A 20,375-nucleotide genomic window follows, 5' to 3' on the forward strand; every position below is an offset into this window, starting at 1 on the left:
CCCAAAGTTGAACATTTTTTTACCTCTAATTTTTCAACGCAAAAATGCCAAACATGCCGTACTCAGTGCCGATTAGATGCTCAGCACCTCGTCCGCTGTTGTCATTTGTAAACACGCAGCATTCCCACTGCAAAGAATTTAAAAATTATGCTGCTTTCAGTAAAAAAAAAACACCTTTCCTTTAGGCAAGCCAAGACAGAGCTGTCACTGCAGCTGCACTTGTTGTCGTTCTTTCCTGCTGTTAGGTGTTCGTCCTCTTCTTCCTTTTGCATTTAATGGCAGACTAGAATTTGATATAATCTTTACTTGTAAAACGCTTTTCAAAACAGAGTTACAAAGTGTTTTACATGTCAATAATTAAAACAGACGAGACGTGAAAACAACTTTAAAAAGAACTTAAGTGTTTAAAGAATGAGGAAATAGAAGCTCTCCGATAAAAGTATGTTTGAAGACAGGACTTAAAAGAGACCTGATTTCCTTGGGCATATTGTTGCATAGCCTCGGGGCCCTGACAGCAAACGCTCTGTCCCCTTTAGTTTTCAGCCAGGCCCTGTAGAACACTTGAAGGCGTATATGCTGCCCCGTCACGTCCAGCAGAAGTGCATCCCAGGTACCAAGGTACTGGAGATAAACAAGTACCCTTGGTTTTCAGAGTTTTGGCTTCGTATTGGTACCGAAGTATCTGTTCTTATGACATAACAAATTGTTAGCTAAAAATCTAGCCCTTGTCTTATCTCCTCTTCTTGTCTACACTGTTTTGAAAGATCAGACAGAATTTATTAAAAATCAGCCTTTTAGATCTTAAACTCAACTGCCAGAAATAGCCCATTTATTAGCTGCTGAAAAAACTTCGAAGGTGGTCTGGGCATCTGATCCGGATGCCTCCTGGGCACCTCCTGTTCCTGCCACGTCCCAATGGTAGGAGGCCCCAGGGCAGACCCAGAACACGCTGGAGGGATTATATATCTCATCTGGCCTGGGAACGCCTTGGGGTCCCCCAGGAGGAGCTGGAAAGCGTTACTGGGGTGCTTTGCTTGGCCTGCTGCAGCGGCAACCCGGATAAGCGGATGAAAATAGATGCATGGAAAAAGTTTTAGATTGGGTAGAGTAAAGACTCACCTATTTCAAACTCTTAGCGAATTCCGAAATGGAAAAATGATTTTACCTTGGCTAACATTGCTGTATTCCTCACCATATGACTGTGTTTGCTCCAATAACAATTATTCTAAATATTTTCCTCTTGGTCGTGCTACTTGTTCTAAGGGATTAATCCAAATATGGGCATTATTTGGACTGAAGCTGAACAGAAAGTTTCTTTTTAGGTAGATGATGTGTTTTTATATGCCTCAGATCCTGTTAAACCAATAGTATTGGTAACCCTTTCACACTTGTGGGAAATATCTGGCCATAAATTGAGCACATAAAAAGACTTAACTTGTGTGTCTGTTGGCTGATTATACCGTCCAAACTTTCCCATACTTTACCGTTTAATATCTCCTGCAGTGACATATTTAAGTGTGTTTCCTGACCTGTGTGTCCTGTCCAGCCATGCAGAGAACAGATGACGACACAGCTGGAGGTGTTGGCAGACGCTACTTTGCACTTTGCATGTTTTCAGCCTTTTTATCCCTTTCACTTGTTTTCATCCTCATCTTCATTCCTCCCCTCGCCCCTTCTCTCTGCTGCCTCTTTCCCCGTCTCATCACCTCTGCATGACAGTATCATCTATTACTCTCTCTGCTCACATTCACTCTCTTGCGCTTTTCTCTCAAGGACCCTGCTGAGTTTACAAATGGCCCCGAATCAATTAGGACCAGTTTTCAAAGAACCCCAGAGTTTATGTTTGTGAAACAACCAGATTTTCTGCATTAGAGAGATGAGCGATACTGCAGATGCTGCTCTCATATTTCTAGCTGCTATTGTTCGTGGATCGTTTTCATTGCTCTCAGTTCCCATAAGAATCTGACAGCCTAAAATTAAATCTGTGTCCTTAAATTATCATGCACTATAACAGAGCTCAGAGGGATTGACCAGGATTGAGTGAAGGTTTTCTGATCCTAATTTATGGGTGTGATTTCATGTGAGCATTTCATTTTATTTAAAGTTGTAAAGAAATGTTCTTGTTGAGTTTATTTATTGCAAGTTTTAACATTTGTGAAATTATCGCAGTTTCTACTGAGTTCGACATGTTACTGTACCTAACCATGTATTATATAAACGCTTCCGTAATCTCTCCCATAGCTCCCTCATCATCAAGCTGTGGACAATCTTTAACATGTTGAAAGCTGCGACCTTTTCTGCTGCTTCATTCTCACTTAAGGACAATCTGTTTACAGCACGCACTGGCTCTGCACTGTATGGACTTTAAAAACAGCTAACACATTGGTTAACAGTTTTACATTGATGTTGTTTTTGTACACAAACCCACAGTGAAGCATTTACACCCCGCTGCGTTAATATGCAAGATACATATACATGTTATGTAGATTATTTCTCCAGGCTTTGGCCAAAGAAAGTGGTGTACAGAGTTCACAATTTGCACTGTTCCTTTGTAGGTACTTCCTTTAAAGTCATGTAATATACCTTGTAAACTGTGACACCTTCCATAAACTTTGTTCTAGGCTTGGGCGGTATCTTTTCCTCCATAACTTCCTGGCATTTCACCACAGTGTACGTTAACTTATATGATAGTATGTTGTGTGCAGTGCTGTGCTGCTAGGAAGTTAGCTATTTCAGTCTAGTAAATAAGCAAAATAAACTCGAAAAATGTCAACAAAGGAAATATTCTTGGAACTATTTGCCTTATTAAACAGAAAAAATACCATTGTACACCTTCTAAAAAGTTTCCTTCACTGAAGTAAGACTAACGTTAGCTTAATTTTCTTCTTCAAACTCAACAGAAACAAAACTAAACTCACTAAAAACATCGAAGTTAGTCTCGTCTCGTAGCCAAAATAACCTGGCCCAGAATTGGCCTGAAGTCGGCATGCTGGATGAAGTTAGTCAGGCTGTATCCGGCTACCCGACTTGGCTGAGACTCAGCATGAATGATGCCCCAGAATCAGGCCAAATCAGCTGGCCTGGGTCTGGCTGTTGTCTAATTCAGTGGTTCCCAACTGGTCCAGCCACGGGGTCCAGATTTCTCCTTAGTCATTAGTCCAAGGTCCACATAGTTTAATATATTCAGCATTTGACCATGTCGTTGAGCTAGTTTCCTGTTTCTGTTGAGTAGCTGCCCATTATGCGCTCGCTCTCCAGCAGGAAACGGCACTTCAAAATAAAAACTCTGCGCCAGAAATTCATTATACTTCAAAATAAAGTGCATTGTCAGTGATTCTGGCGTCAGAGCGCAACCCAGAGAGGCACCTTTCACGGTGGTATGATACCCACCAGGCACATCAGTTTTTGAGGCAGCAGGCAACAACCCAAATCATCAAATACCGCCACTTTGTAAGTGGACGTCGGCAGTGGACAGAGACACCCCTGTGATGTTGTGATACATCCCAGTTGATTGCAGTTTGTCCTTACAGGGAGGGCAGGAAGGGAGGTGGATAGGTCAAACAAACTGCGGACTTTTACCCAGGAGCCCGCTGCTCAGTTCTTATGTGAGTTTTGAGCCAAACCATCATGTTTTCTTCCTTTTTTTAAGGTATTTTCTGGGGCTTTTTGCCTTTATTTGATAGGACAGCTATAGTATAAAGGGGGAGAAAGAAGGGGGATGGCATGCAGCAAAGGGCTATTGGCTGAAACTGAATCAAGGACACAGCCTCTGCGCATGGGATGCCTGCACTACCAGGCGAGTTAGTGGGTGCACCGATATTTTCTTCTAAACCTAACCCTGGTTTTTGGTGTCTAAACTTGAGGAAATCAACCTAAAATTAAGTTTATTTTGAAAAAGACTGCATTGAAAAGACACAGTGAATGTAATGTGTAAATTGACTCACCGTCCATCAACATCCAAAACAGGCGCAGGAGGGTACCTAGCACGGCATATGTTGACTTGTATGTCCCCTGACAAAGCGGCGGTATTTGACGAGTTGCGATGAGAATGTGCCTGTTCCACCAGTAAAGACTGACCTCTAGTGGCGCATGTTGTGCACTGCATATATCACCTCAATACAGCACCTCTGTATTTGTTTAATAGAGAGAGGAGTGTCTGTATTTTTTGTGATATTGAAAATTATATAGCCAGGATTTCTAAATGCCCTTGTACACCATGATACCGCCCAAACCTAGTTAGTTCTGTATGATTTCTTGATGTAGATAGTGATCTTATCTATGTTGTTTTCTCAGAATATAACTTGTAAGATAGTTTAACCACCTGAGCTGCTGACAGAAAGGACTTTCTTTTATGTTGTCTTATTTATTTGACTTCATTAAATTTCCACTGGCTTTTGTGCAGATAAAAAACACTTTGCATTATGTTCAGCTTGGGAAAGAAAGTCTGTGTCAACAGCCCTGAAGGGAAGTCAGGAAATGACTTGCAAAACACGTTCACACCAACTCCTATTCTCAAGACGGTGTAACACTCAGCTGTTTTAGCTTATGGCAACCAGCAAGGCCACTGTCCTCCACTGGGACTGGAGTCCACGTGATCCCAGAGTCATTTACATAAATATATAACTCTGACAGAGCAGAGGTATAACACAAGCTCACGAGGGGGTAAAATGACCACTTCCAGAGCAGCGTTCAAGGCAGTAACTTAGCAACAGCATCTTTATTTAGAGCCTTTAATGTCCTGGCGTGGGTCTAGCTGTGCCAGCTCCCATTGGGGAGCGCGGGTGTAATGAGAGCACAGTGGTCCTGATATCTGTAATTGGTGCCATGAATTAAAATGCAGGAAGTGAGCATGAAATAACAGAAAACATTTTCCCATCATCAGCCAGCTAAGATTAAATTATCTTTATTAAAACAGCTGAATATTCAGTTTAATTTTACCTAAATTTAATAAGTTCACAAATCATTTAAATGCAGACACTTTGATTGGCTTAGCGGTACATGTATGACAAAAGTAATTGCAGTTTATATGTCTGTGGGTAATTTAAAGGGACAGTTGTCGAAGAAATCGAGACAACATTTTTTTCTTTTACCTGTAGTGCCATTTATCAGTCTAGATTGTTTTGGTATGAGCTGCTAAGTGTTGGAGATATCAGCCATTAAGATGTCTGCTTTGTCTCCGATATAATTGAAATAGATGACACTTAATGTAGGAGCTATTTTCTTTCTATCAAATGACACCCACCTTTCAGTGAGAGCAGGCTGGCCAACTGCATCACTGCACAGAAGGAAGCGTGCATCTACTGCTAGCTCACCTAGCACCGCTGAACTAGCTAACGTTACAGCTCAGCCAAGGAGGACGCCACTAATGTTTACATCTGGTGCGCCTCTCCTCCATGAGTAGATGCACGCTTCTTTCTGCGCTATGATACAATTGTCAGGTGTCGTTAGGTTATTAAATAAAAATAGTTCCTGCATGAAACTACTCACAACAAGGTCTGTGGATTATCTTGAGTAACTGGGTCATGATTTCTGGAAAGAGACATTTCTGTAGAGTTTTTGAAATGTATTTTTTTGGAGCTTTGAGCACCACAAGCTGAGTGCCATCTAGTTCCATTATATTGGAGAGAAGGCAGACATCTTTAAGGCTGATATCTCCAACACTCTGCAACTCACACCAAAACAATCTAGACTGATAAAAGCACTACAGGTAAGAGAAAAAATATGTATTTTTTATGTCTGGGTGAACTGTCCCTTTAAACAGCTACATTTGAAGTTTAATTTTATTTAAATTTAGCGACATAAGTTTACAGATAATTTAAATTTTGCCATTTTTATTGACTAAACTGTGCATGTGTAACAACATGAACTGCAGTCTATATGTCTGAGGGTAATCAAAGATGCAACTCCAGTGCAGATATTTGGAAGAAAATTAGTGAAATCAGCACCGATATCTTGCTGCAGAGCTTGGCTCCACTGTCTCTCACTCATCGCCGTCCTCTGCAGTCATCTCACGCTCCTATTCTACATAAATTTCCACAGATAGCCAAATCATTTCCTGCGGCCAGAGCTATATATGCCAGCCGAATACTATGAATCAATCAGCAGAAACAAGCAATCTGTCCTGAGGGCACCTTTCACGTTCACTCCATGCTTGTTGGTATTCCTGTGATGACTGGTGCTTGGTTATATTTTTGTTGGGAAGAACACTGAGGTCATTTGTGGAGGGGAAGAAAGGGTCAAGCGGCGTGCCTTTTGCAGTCAAAAATGATAAATTCGGGATGAGAAATGCAAAGAAAGCAGCGAGGAGTTTTGCCAACATCCGCCTTGTTGAATTTGTACAAATTACGCACAGGAGGAGTTTATTTTTTTCCTCTTGAGCCGAAGCAGAGGGCAGCTCTGTGCTGGCGAAGGTTAAGACTTGTCCCTAAAGCTATCACACAACCATCTGTCATGTTCATTTAAGCTCTGGATCGTTTAACTCTGCGCAGCGAGGAAACCCTCAAACCTTATCAGTATTAAACTGTAATAACATGTACATTCCCCCCCCCTTGTCTTATAAATAAAAAAGGTGTACTTGTGATGTGTGTCTCGTCTGTGAAGTATTTTAAGTGCAGTTGAATCAATCTTTCTTAACGATGCTGACAGCACAGCTGCAATCAGTTTCGCTCTGTTGATCTTCATCTGACAAGCTGTTAAAACACAACTCAAAAGAAAATCTAAATTTAAACACCAACGCCAGCATTTGCACAATAATCTTTTTTTTATTTCATACAAAGTTGCTCCCCAGTGCGGCAGTTTACTACATGAATCTTCAAATAACCTTGAGATTAAAAACAGTTATCTGCCTGCTGACAAGCCTCTGGTGGATTCATGTAAAGTCTATTCAAATGTGGCATTCAGGGCTCGGTAATGTGGGCACTTTTCTGCACAGCTGAAGTGGCTCTGCTGCCATCAGACAGAAGAGCACGGTGGATTGTAGTCTTCTGCAGAATTATCCAACAAATTGCTGCAAACATGAGGAGTGCTTGACCCGAGATTTAATTTACAAAGCAGACACGTTAACATCTTCAAAAGAAAAACATATCTTGCCTAGATTAATCGCAAGTTTTGACTTCAAGTCCTTATTCGGCTTCCCGTTTCTGTATTCCGATGGGGCCGATAGACGGGGGCCGGTTGGTAAATGGGTGCCACTGGCCCTGGATACTGGGGTTGTCTGTGTGGAAGGGCTTGCGGATGCGGATGATGTCCAGGCCAGACTGATTGGTCAGTTTGGTCAAAAGCTCTGAAATCTGCGGAGACGTTTTGCTTGTGACGATCTCTTCCCTCACGTTGCCGTTTACTGCAGAGAGGAAAGACAGGTGATAAGTCTGCGTGACTTCAAAAGGGACAGACACACACTTTAACTACTGAAAAACCTGCCTAGTGTGAAATGTAACAGTGTCAACAAGAACAAATGATTCTGACTGTTTAACCAAGTCATTTAAAACACCCAGCGGCATTTCACTCCTACCTGAATAGAGGTCTCAGAAAAAACAATCTTATACTGCCCCCTACAGTACGCAGGAGTAGTAACAAACAAAAAATCACATTACTACGTCAGCCTATCTCACCTGCCATCTGTCATTTGATTTCAAACCAGTAGCATTTTGATGTTTTATGATGTTTAAATAGAAACATTTGCCTCAAAAGTCTGCTAAAAAAATGTTCTAATATTAATAATAGTGAATTAATGAAAGGGTTTTGTCATCGTTTCTTGTTTTAGTGCTGGTTTTAATGTTTGTACCAGGATTATTTATTTATTATTATGTTTTTTAACCTTTATTTTACCAGGAGTATTCCCATTGAGATTCAGAATCTCTTCTGAAAGAGAGTCCTGGCCAAGACAGCAGCATGAAGAGTCTCACATGAAAGCAATTAAAATAAAAAAAAATAAAAAAAATAATAATATCCTAGAAAGGAGCTCACGTGACAATAAATTGTTGTGTAATTACTAAGAATTTTAGTACTAATAATTACACAAATCGAGCTGTGTTTTACAGGCAAGCATACTCAACATATAGGGATATTTACTGGCTTCAAAGGGATCTAAGTAAGTATGTTTTTCAAGTTAAGATTGTGGCAGATCTTTAAAATATATTTCTCTGGAAATCAACATCTGCTACTGGTTTAACTCATGTAACCGTCACATAAATGAGTCACCCTGTAATTTAAACCAATTTACATACTTACAAACGTTCTTAAAAGTATTCAGAAAACACAGGAGCTGCAAAATAAAGCATTATTTTATACATAAAAACATGCACGAGTGTGCGCTATTAGTTAAATGTCCCATAAAAACACAAAGACGTGAACACTTACAGTATTCTGCGACTATTTTGGGTATCCTGCACGACTGAGGAGACACATACACGACTGTTGAAGGGTTGTTTTTGGCATAATCCACCACGCCCTCTTCAATGAACTCCCTGAAAGTTGACAGAAAAGAAGGTGATGATGATGCGGTCACTCTGGTGATGATGGTGGTCAGTGTCTTTTGTATACAGTGCCATTTTTCTGTCTTGGTTTATTAGTGGTAAGTAACCAGACAAAGAATGTCTTAAGGTGACTTTTTATAACGCTGCAACTGGTGATTATTTTCATTACTGATCATAGTGGAATGTAACCAAAAACATTTATTCTAGCGCTACACTTAACCCTTTATGGTACCGTGTTGCCTCTGGGTAACATACCCATTTTTGGTGATTTACAACATACAATAATACTTCAAAAACAACACTGTTTGTATTGTACTATGACTTTCTGGCCATGTTGAGTCCCTGTGTTTGGACCTTCCTCACATCATTCAGCTCCATCAACTCTCTCCAAAAAGAGTCTGAGAACAGCTTCTTCTGTTACTTTAAAATCTGCAAAAACTGGAATCACAATATTAAATGAGAAATGTTTGATTTCTAATTGTTTAGCGTACTAAGTACTCAATAATTAAGTAATAGAAAAGAGATGAAATGCAAATGTTTCCTTGAAGCAACACCATATGTTTATAAATTCCCACCATGACATGTTTTTGGTAGGTAGTATTTAGATTTATATACAATTCAAATGCATAACATTTATCATAATTTTCTTTGTATCTGTACAAATTAACGTAAAGGAATTTGGCTGTTACACTGTACAGTCCACTGTAACATTACACTTTGTGAGTCCAGTCTGCAGAGCATATATTTACACACATTTTTCTTCCATTTACAGAATAAATGCCATATTATTCTATGTGTCTTCAAAAGAGAGAAGATTATAATCAGCACTCCCGTCCCTGTTGATGTTAGTGAGGATAAATCAAAATTTATATGTGTGAAAGACTACATTTTTTCCATGTTTACAAGACCCATCACTTGAATATCTGAGGTCTATGTGGGAGATTGAGTTGGAGGTGGCTGTGATGGTGGAGCAGTGGGGACACGGCCTCAATCTGTGCCAGGCGTGGCCTCATTCAATTTAAGGTGCTGCATCGCCATCATTTCTCAAAAGTTTGAACTTCAAAACACTATCAGATATTTTCAAAATGAAAATGTACCCACATCCTTTGACAGCTATTTTTGGCAAAGCAGGAGAAGAAAATAAGAATCTTTCAGCATCTAAATTCAAAATATAATAAAATTTTTAATTTAATTTGTCACTTTATTTGCACAGAAATTAACTCTTCTCCACTGGAAGAACCCTCATCCATTAAGCTGGACTCAGTGGTTGAGGGAATTGATGCAACAAACTCAAACTTGGGAAACTAAGACTGAAAATCTGGAATCCTTTATGGAATATATAAAAGCTAGACTCTAAACCCCACTTTATCAAAGCTCCATGGAAGTAAGTCACATTTCTTTATTGTTTTACATCTTCCTGTAGCCAGTCATAACAGGATAAGCCCTGATTGGGCCTTTATCTCGTGCAACTGCCTGCTCCTTTAGTCAAGTCAAGTTTATTTATATGGCACATTTCATACGACAAGCGTAAACTCAATGTGCTTAAAAAGGCAAAACAGATAAAATCATACATGCCAAGAAGATACCATTTCATAGGCAATACATATATAAAACATATAAGATAAAAATAAACAAGAACATTTTGTACATATAAAATAGGACAATATATAAAATGTTAGAAGATGAAGCTTTTAATACAAACACCAGACCTGATTAAAAGTTTGTGAAAAAAGTTTTTAGTTTGCTTTTAAAAGAAGATTTTTGGTTCTGGTTAGCACTCTGGCTGCAGTGTTCCGAATAAAATGAAGTTTAGTGAGTGATTGCTCGTTACAATAATCACGCCGACTGGAAACAAATGCATGAAGCAACTTTTCAGAATCTGAGTGTGTAAGGAAGGATCTAACTTTAGAAATATTTCTAAGATGAAAAAAAAAAAAACAGTTTTGGAGATATTACAAATGTGTTTTTGAAAGTTTTTAAGATCAGCATCAATAATTACACCTAAATTTTTGACATGCTGGTAGGGGAGACAGCAAAGTGCTAATTTGGTGTCTAAGAGCCTTTGGACCTGTTAATAAAATCTCTGTCTTGTCCTCGTTTAGCTGTAGAAAGCTTCTGGCCATCCATTTTTATTTTTTTTTTTTACTTTTGTTATTATTCAGTGGTCTTATCTAGATTTTTCTCTTTTTATTACTGCTATTCTCCTGGCTTTGATTTTATATTTTATCCTGCATGTTATTTCAAATATTTATTTTTATTTTTATTATTTTTTAGTAGCAGCACAGTAGTTATGATCTTGTTTTTATCTTCTATTATTGTTTTAAATTATTATTGTATGACACAGTGTGCATTAGTTTCCCAGTCCTTTTTCTGATTTTACTTTTATTCTCTGTATTTTTCAAAATGTAAAGCACTTTGAATGACATTGATTTGTTTTCAAAGGTGCTATATAAATAAAATTTAACTGATTGATTGATTGATTGATCCAATACCTGACATCAGTAATGCACTGGATGAGATTTAAAGTTTCTGTATGTATGTAGGTATCTGTATATGTGTGTACCTGGGTGTATGTACACACGGATGTGTTTTTTATTTAGTTTTTCTTTTGCAGTGTTGTGTAGCAGCCTATATGTTGTTATAAATAACAATAAAAAATATGCGTTAATAAAAAAAGGACAATAAGCTGCTAGGAACCCAACAGCAACACAACAAATGGTGGCAACACACAGTATATATCAGGAAGGTTACACACTAGGAAAGTGAAAGCAGGCATTTAAATGTAAAACAAATGATAAGAAACTCAAATATTATCCACTATCTTGTTTTGAAGAGGGTTGTGTTACATTCTTAAAGTTAACTTTGCTGTCTGACAACATCTTGACATACAACAAGACACATTTAGCTCATAATGCTACTGTAGTTTTACTTCAGTAGGTCAGGGCTTTCGCGTCACCTGTAATAAGGTATATTTATGTGAACAGTTTGTTTTACCTGACTCCCAGGGAGCTCTGTGCATTTTTAGAGAAGATGATGGAGACTCGTTTCAGCTGGCAGACGTAGCGGCCGACACCGTTCTGAAGGACGCTTTTCAGGAAGCGACTCGGTGTCCCTCTGGATGTCATCGTCAACCATCAATTAATGGTTATATTTTAATTAAGACAGTGTTATAAACCGCTGGACACGACTAAATCAACGTTAGCTAGCAACAATATCCAGAGGACGAGTTGACGGACAAAAATGTGCTGCGGTCCGTCGATGAAATGATCCGGCGGGAAACAACATACAACCGACCCGACCGCTAAAGAAAATATATATTTTCAAAGACTATTTTCTTCAGCCAATTAGAGTGCTGATTGTAATTCAATTTTGTGACATAGATATATTAAATAAATGCGCATATTCTAAATATTTTAAAATGTAGCATGAACATATAAACGCAGCTCGGTACCTTTCGCCGTATGTTTCATACGGACTTGTTTTGCAAACGCATCGCAAAGCCCGGGCTTAGAAGAGCATGGAGGAAAATGAGGACAGACAGCAGAGCCAGTAAGTTGTTTTATTGTGTGTTTGTTATTTGAATTAACTCATTATGTTTATAGTTAATGCTCTCGCGCACATTTTAGCTCATTTTAATGTCCAGTCAGTGATCGTTTGATAAAGATAAATAACGGTTTTCTGCCTCACTGTTTGCCTGTCTGTCTTTACATTAGCATAGGTCACCAAAGACATCTGCTGTGATGCTTCATGCTGTTTTCATGTGTGTTGCAGGTTGAATGTCCCAACCAGATAACTGATGTGGAGGAGCTTGCTGCTGAGGGGCACCGCCTGTGTCAGGCAGGTGGCAGCCCCAAAGTTTCTCCACCAGAGACACTTCCCACCCCTCTGTGGGACACATCTCACCCACAGACTCCTTCACAGGCCCCCCTGTGGTTTACAGCGTCTGGGCACAGACTACTTCCTGGCACACAGTGGGACCAGAGCTTATAAAAAGGATGCAAAGTCTACTGTAGAGTTTCCTGTGAGCCCCATCACAGTCACAGACATCAAACAGTATCTGCGCTCCAAAGACATTCCCATCCATGATGGCTACAGCTGCCTCCACATCCCGAGCATCTTCGTCCAGCCGTCTGCCAGAGGGGACAGCTTCTCCCTGTTCATCGACAAAACCACCGGACAGTTTCTGTGCAAAGACACGCTGGTGGAAGGGAGCTGGGAGGATCTCCAGGACTGCCTGGAGGTGATGCAGAAGGACGAGCAGGACTTCCTCAGCCCGAATGTGCTGCTGGGATACCCGGAGACTGTGGAGGAGCAGGAGGAGAGGGAGAGGGAGCAGAGGGAGGTGCAGAGGATCTGGTCCAGCTCTGTGCCCTTCAGTGACCTCCCTGAGGACGAGGCTCAGATGGTTAAAACCATGTTCCAGGTATTGTTTAGTTTAGTTTAGTCAGAATAATCAAAGGGACAACTGACACCATCACATCTACATCACAATCATTGAGAAGCAAAGAAAGTAAATCCTTATATAACTTCACATAATAAGCCTTTAGTTATCCATTAAAGGACATATGTGAAGGAGATAAAGATGGAAGAGGCAAGCAAGCCCCCATTTACATAATTTAAACTAATATATTGTGTATATCTTTTCTTTTAATGTGTAGATCATGAGTCACTCTTGGTAAGGATAGGATACGATTAAACCTAAACACTCTTAAACTTAATATACTGTATAAAGAAAATATATTCTGCAGAAGTCTGGACAGTGTCAGACACAGTAGTCACAGCAAGTAAATGAACAGGGCAATTAAAAACACTAGTGATGACAATAAAAGGCGAGAAGCTGACAAAAAAATATTTACGATAAGTTGACAAGATATCAACAGAATAATGCAATAAAACTATGACGTATTGCTGTTTGGTTTCAGATCACAAAGGTCTCTAATGCAACACTCAAGAAGTTCAGCGTGAGGCTCTTCAAGCCCACCAAGAGTCTGGTTTTCCCCTGGTTTGGTGGACCCGACTCCTCCCTGAAGGGGGTGAAGCTTCTCTCCGCCCAAAGCACAGACAATGACAAAGTGACTTATAATGAAGCTACAGTGCCAAAGAGTAATTCTTACTACAACCTGTTTGGCCTCCCCCTGGTGGGCCGCATGGACGCAGAGTTGGTGCTCACCGGACATGAGCTGGACACTCTGGCAGTGAGCCAGGCCACAGGACTCCCCAGCGTGGCTCTCCCACGCGGGGTCAGCTGCCTCCCACCGATCCTGCTGCCTTACCTGGAGCAGTTCAAGTGTGTGACGCTGTGGCTTGGAGGCGACATTCGCTCCTGGGAGGCGTCAAAGATCTTTTCACGTAAGCTGGGTCTGAGGCGCTGCTCGCTGGTGCGGCCCGGGGAGTACCGGCCGTGTCCTGTGGAGGCGCTGGCTCTGGGGAAGAACTTCAGCCAAATCATCAAATCGTCCATCCCGGCGGCCCATAAGTCCATAGTGTCCTTCAAGCAGCTCAGAGAGGACGTGTACGGGGAGCTGGTGAACACAGACCAGGTGGCTGGAGTCAAGTGGACGAGGTTTCCGGAGCTCAACAGGATCCTGAAGGGACACCGCAAAGGGGAGCTGACTGTTTTCACAGGTACGTGGCAACACTCGGAGAATAAACACCCAACTCTGCAGTTTCCCTCAGCTCTACAGAGCATTTTAGCGTCTTTGAGCTCATTGTTTTGGTTTTCCGGCCCATAAACCTCACAACAGGCGGCAGTTTACAACATAAAAGCTGTGATAAACACGACCTGCACGTTACCAAACACCAGAGAGACAAGGTTGGAGACTAGCTGGTGAAAAATTCTAACAATTTGGTGGCAAAAAAATGTTTTTTCCGCTTGTTTTAATGCCCCCAAATGGCCAAAACATGAATTATAAGCAGCCTAAATAATTTAATTTTTGATGATGATGCTACTGTTTTTTTACTATTTATAAATGGATTACAAATGTGAAAGAATAAGACATAAAAATACACCCACACCACAGATCAATGTTTTTATTTCCTCAAAGAAAGAATATATTTAGGGCTGTGTGTTACATTTTCTGGACCTGTCCACTTTGAATATGAGGTGTAAACAAACACGTTACATGTTATTATCTCTTATCCACTCTACACAGTCTACAGTTTAATAGTTAGTCTTAATATGTATGTCTCTTTGTTCAGGTCCTACTGGCAGTGGGAAGACCACCTTTATCAGCGAGCTTGCTCTGGATCTTTGCACGCAGGGCGTCAACACGTTATGGGGCAGCTTTGAGATCAACAACGTGCGTCTGGCGAAGATCATGCTGACGCAGTTTGCCATGCAGAGGCTGGAGGAAAACCTGGAGCAGTACGACTTCTGGGCAGACAAGTTTGAAGAGCTGCCGCTTTACTTCATGACGTTCCACGGGCAGCAGAATATCAAGTAAGCCTGTTTTAGTGGATACGTGCGTCTTTCTTTTTAATCCCAGTCAGCGTAATGTAACTGCTAATTATCAGTGAGCGTCAGGCAAGAACAGAACATTAGGTAATTACCTCAACAGTTGATGTAAGAATATAAGTTTCAGCTTAGTTTATTTACTATACAAAAGCAGTATTTCTATATGAATCATTTTGGTCTGACCCTTTTTCTTTCAACCCCCTTTACAGGACGGTGCTGGACACTATGCAACATGCTGTCTACCTGTATGACATCACCCACGTCATCATCGACAACCTGCAGTTCATGATGGGGCAGGAAAACCTCTCCATAGACAAGTGAGTCTACCCTGTACAAGTTTCTGTTTCATTAGGCGTCATATTTTTCAGTGAGAAATATGGAACTAAATTATGTTTTATGTGATCCAGGTTTGCGGTTCAGGACCACATCATCGGGGTGTTCAGGAAGTTTGCCACCAACAGCAGCTGCCATGTCACTCTGATCATTCACCCGCGGAAAGAAGAGGATGACCGAGAGCTGCAAACTGCGTCAATCTTTGGTTCAGCGAAGGTAAGACGGAAAAACATCTCACATTTTTGTTTTAAACTAAACTGTGCAGCAAATTAGAGACTTTATAGTGGACGTATATAACATAAATAGATCTATACAGTATAGTTAACCTGAAAGGGAAACGGGAGGAACAGTGACAGATTCCATTTTATAACTAATTTTATAATAATAGATTTTAATGGAATCAGTAATGTAAGTTTATTTATTTGTTTTATATCATTATTATTATTTATTTATAGAAACAATTAAATTTTGTGCATTTTTTTTTTTTAGAAAATTAAATAAAATAAAATAAATACAGTCAGGTCCATAATGATTTGGACAATGATACAGTTGTCATCATTTTGGCTCTGTACACCACCACAGTGGGTTTTAAATGAAACAATGAATACCTGCTTAAAGTGCAGACTCTCAGCTTTCATTTAAGGCTTTTTTCAAAAATGTAGTATGAACCGTGAAGGAATGACAACCATTTCTTCACACAGTCCCCCGACTTTAAGGGCTCATAAGTATTTGGACAAACTAACATAATCATCAATTAAACAGTCAGTTTTAATACTTGGTTGCAAATCCTTTACAGTCAATGACTGCCGAAGTGTTGGACACATAGGCATCATCAGATGCTGGGTTTCTTCCCTGGTGATGCTCTGCCAGCCCTTTACTGCAGCCGTCTGCACTTCCTGCTTGTGTTTTGGGTGTTTTGCCCTCAGTTTTGGCTTCAGCAAGAGAAACGCATGCTCAGTTGGATTCAGGTCAGATGATATGACTTGGCCATTGCAGAACATTCCACTTCTTTGCCTTAAAATGTCTTTGGTTGCTTTTGCAGTATGCTTCAGGTCAATGTCCATCTGCACTGTGAAGCATTGTCCAATGAGTTTTGAAGCTTTTGGTTGAATCTGAGCAGATAATGGTGCCCCAAACACTTCAGCTTTCATCCTCATCATATCATCTGACCTGAATCCAACTGAGCATGCGTTTCTCTTGCTGAAGCCAAAACTGAGGGCAAAACACCCAAAACACAAGCAGGAAGTGCAGACGGCTGCAGTAAAGGGCTGGCAGAGCATCACCAGGGAAGAAACCCAGCATCTGGTGATGCCTATGTGTCCAACACTTCAGGCAGTCATTGACTGTAAAGGATTTGCAACCAAGTATTAAAACTGACTGTTTAATTGGTGATTATGTTAGTTTGTCCAAATACTTATGAGCCCTTAAAGTTGGGGGACTGTGTGAAGAAATGGTTGTCATTCCTTCATGGTTCATACTACATTTTTGAAAAAAGCCTTAAATGAAAGCTGAGAGTCTGCACTTTAAGCAGGTATTCATTGTTTCATTTAAAACCCACTGTGGTGGTGTACAGAGCCAAGATGATGACAACTGTATCACTGTCCAAATAATTATGGACCTGACTGTATATAGTATATAGTACTTTCTTTTCTTTTAAGAGGATGAGAGAATAAAATAAAATAAAATTAATGAACAATAATGAGCAAAAATAAGCAAAAAAAGTTGTATACTTTAAAGGCATAGCACAAAAAGAAAATTAGATTCTTTCAGGAATTTTTACAATAGATATTTTTTTAAAGAATTTTTAAAATATATATTTATATTTTTTTCCTTATTTACACAATGACAGAGGAAGAGATCAACCATTGCACATAACCTGACTAATCTTGGATAATCAAAATCAAATCTACAGCCATTTTAATAGTACTTAGTGTATATACTTGGGTTTGAAACACATTATCTCTTTTTATTTCTGTGTGTTTTTAATCTTTTTAACCTTCCCTATATTAATTTACTCATATATGTCATGCTGCTTTTGTAGCTGGAAACAACCTGAAACACACTGAGTTGACGCTATCATTAAAATGTGTCCTGACTCTCTTCACAAAACTGCAATTATTCAACATACCTTAGAAGCGTCTTGACCTTTAACCCCCTTTAGGCCAGCCAAGAAGCCGACAACGTCCTCATTCTGCAGGAGAAGAAGCTGGTGACGTGTCCCGGCCGCAGGTCCCTGCAGGTGACCAAGAACCGCTTCGACGGGGACGTGGGCATCTTCCCTCTGGATTTCCTCAAGTCTTCGCTCACTTTCGCAACTCCCATCAAGGGCAAGCACAGGCTGAGGAAGGTCGCACCCAAGCCTGAGAATGAGGAGGTCGCGGAAAACCAGGTGGCGGCGAAGAAGGAGGAGGTTAAAAAAGAGAAAGCGGCCAAAACGACAAAGACGCCACGGACTGTTAAGAATCCCACAACTGGAAATGACAGTTAAAGGGGGGTGGAGACAGAGGGTGTTGGTAACACAAGTTTCAACTAAGCTAAACAGGAAGTATGTTGGAGCAGTCCTTATTATATAATTGCTCTGATTGTAGTTCACAGTGAAATGTATAGTTATAATCCAGATGGATCTTTCAATCAGTATGTGACATCATGAAGATGTCTTGGTAAGCTTTTCTATGTAGGTACTACTGTACTTTAAAGGGACAGTTCACCCTGAAATCAAAAATACATATTCTTCCTCTCACCTGTAGTACTGTTTATCTGTCTAGATTGTTTTAGTGTGAGTTGCAGAGTGTTGGAGATATCAGCCATAGAGATGTCTGCCTTCTCTCAAATATAATGGAACCAGATGGGACTCGGTTTGTGGTGCTCAAAGCGCCAAAATACACATTTGAAAGACTCAACGGCAATTTCCAGAAATCATGACCTGGTTACTCAAGATAATCCACAGACCTAATCTAGACTGATAAATAGCACAACAGGTAAGAGGAAAAAATGTATTTTATGAAATTCTGCTAAACTGGTTCCTCAATTTCACACACACAAAAAATACTGTGACACTGCGACCTGATGTAGTTTAAGTATTTCTAGCTATATTACTATGACACTGTCTGCTTGCAACGAAGCACTTGCACATAACCAAAGTGTGCTCTCTACTGACTTTTTGTACGAACATGATTTATAAATGAGCTTTGTTTTCTAAAAAATTAAATCCTTGTGATGCAGCTATCTGTCTGTGTTTTCATGTTTGGTCAACAGGGGGCAGTGTGTGCTTTGTAGATAACAGAAGCTCATGAGAGTAGGAATAACCCTGCACAGTTAATATCACTGACCTTATTTACAACTGGCTGCAGACGTGTGTTTTATTAAGCTTTGTCTTTGGGCTTCAGTCAGGACTATTTTTAACGATTCGCCCCAGATGTGAGTGTTCTTTAGAGATATCTCAAAGCTTGACTGCACCATCATGCATGTAAGGGAGAAAATGTTCAATTATTCCCCCGCGTGATTGTCTTTCATATAAACCTATAAGTTAGACTGAACACTGGCGAGATCTTTGGCCTCCTTCTGCCCTCCTGCAGCCTTTTAACACTGATAATGAGGTGGTGTCATAGGTCTTCAAGCACTGACTCATCTCCAGTGTCACATTACACAATCCATTATTTAGACTGAGTGACTTTTAATAAATGCAAATGTGTTTCAAAACATCTTCACATGAATAAATCATGGGTGAAGTCAATGGCTCTGCCTGGCCTGCAGTGGTGTGGGGTTACACGTAGAATCAGCAGCTTCCAGAGGTGAAGAACTCTGCATTGTGCTGTGCTGTGAGCTGCTGCAGGACGTATCCATGGTCCAAGTGTCGTATTTCATCGCAGTCACTGCGAAGCCACATAAAATTTCAGATTTATGATAGAAAAGCGACGGTTCAGTGCGGGATATGAAAGTGCCAGTGTGTTTGATTTCAGAGCCTTTGATGATTTTCAACCCTGGCATCCACGCTGTAGATTTTGTCTCACCCTGGGAGTCGCGCTCATTAAAAAATTAAGGATCTTTGCACTTTGGAAATCTCATTAAAGCACTCACCAGAAACAAGCCCATGGTAAGAGACAGGAAACAGCAACCACAGTTGCTCTTACACACCTAAATGTATTCCCCTATATTACATTTAATTTAATTTGACTTTATTTCAGACAGATAGGACCATATTGGTATAAAAATGATAACATAAATGGCAAAAAACAAGAGGAACACCTTGCGTCATTTCTTTGTAGGCTCAGTTAAGGCCATTATAATCATTTTTTTAGTCGAGTGATCCACACTCAAGCACTCAAAACACGACAAAATATCAAAGCACTTCCATCACTGCCATTTCAATTCATATCAGAGAACTAAACACTTATAGATCTTCCACCAATCATTTAAAACAGTGGATGATTAATACGTACACATGTAAGTACTCAACTTCTGATGCTGCTAATAATGTCCTGCTGGTGTTGACGATAAACATATAACTTGCACTTGTCCGTCCTGGGAGCTTTGTCAAGACTGAATGCACCATAAGCTGCCACCTTAAGCTTTTCATTATTGTTTTAAGTTGTATGCTAACACCATGTAGAATCTTGGCAAACAAAAAATATGAAAACTGATGCAGCTGAACCAGAGATATGGTCTGTTTTTATTCCACATGTTTTTCTTCCTTGTCAAAACATGGTGCCTACATTACCCACAATGCAAGTCAACCGCTGACAGTTCCACCTGCTCCACCTAAGATCTGGGTGTGTTATGCTAGCAGGGGCTAATGTAGCGCTGAGGAGTGGGTTACAGAGGTCTGGTGAGCTCATTTCATTTCCAAACTTAGCCGTTAACCAACGCTCACTCGAGGCAAAGTTATCAGACGTTGGCAGCCATGTTGTTAAATCGGTAAATATTTGTTGTAATGTCTAACTTGTGTTATGATTCAGTGATTCAGTGCCACTTCACCTGACTTGTACCTTGAATTATATTATGCGATAAATAAATTGATTTCTTGGGGGCTGGAGCCTATCCCAGATGACACTGAGCGTACACCCTGGACAGGTCACCAGACTATCACAGGGCTGACACATAGAGACAGACAACCA

The 20,375-nt window shown here is 40.2% G+C and overlaps 3 protein-coding genes across 3 annotated transcripts in view; 2 read left to right on the top strand and 1 right to left on the bottom strand.

Annotated features, from left to right (window-relative positions):
• LOC125880848 (leucine zipper putative tumor suppressor 2 homolog) overlaps positions 1-20,375 on the top strand; it is a 180,805-nt gene that overhangs the window by 91,341 nt on the left and 69,089 nt on the right. The gene's annotated exons all lie outside the window — the stretch shown is intronic.
• Positions 6,742-11,733, bottom strand: mrpl43 (mitochondrial ribosomal protein L43). The gene is made up of 3 exons (XM_049563644.1): positions 11,469-11,733; positions 8,359-8,465; positions 6,742-7,339 (listed from the first exon to the last, which is right to left on the bottom strand). Exons 1-3 carry the CDS (start codon positions 11,597-11,599, stop codon positions 7,122-7,124), a joined length of 456 nt encoding a protein of 151 aa, XP_049419601.1. The 5' UTR covers positions 11,600-11,733; the 3' UTR covers positions 6,742-7,121.
• Positions 11,963-18,495, top strand: twnk (twinkle mtDNA helicase). The gene is made up of 7 exons (XM_049563627.1): positions 11,963-12,023; positions 12,246-12,897; positions 13,397-14,099; positions 14,673-14,913; positions 15,138-15,245; positions 15,336-15,477; positions 17,423-18,495. Exons 2-7 carry the CDS (start codon positions 12,271-12,273, stop codon positions 17,747-17,749), a joined length of 2,148 nt encoding a protein of 715 aa, XP_049419584.1. The 5' UTR covers positions 11,963-12,023; positions 12,246-12,270; the 3' UTR covers positions 17,750-18,495.

The sequence above is a fragment of the Epinephelus fuscoguttatus genome, linkage group LG20 (genome assembly GCF_011397635.1).
Source record: "Epinephelus fuscoguttatus linkage group LG20, E.fuscoguttatus.final_Chr_v1".
NCBI classification, from domain to species: Eukaryota; Metazoa; Chordata; class Actinopteri; order Perciformes; family Serranidae; genus Epinephelus; species Epinephelus fuscoguttatus.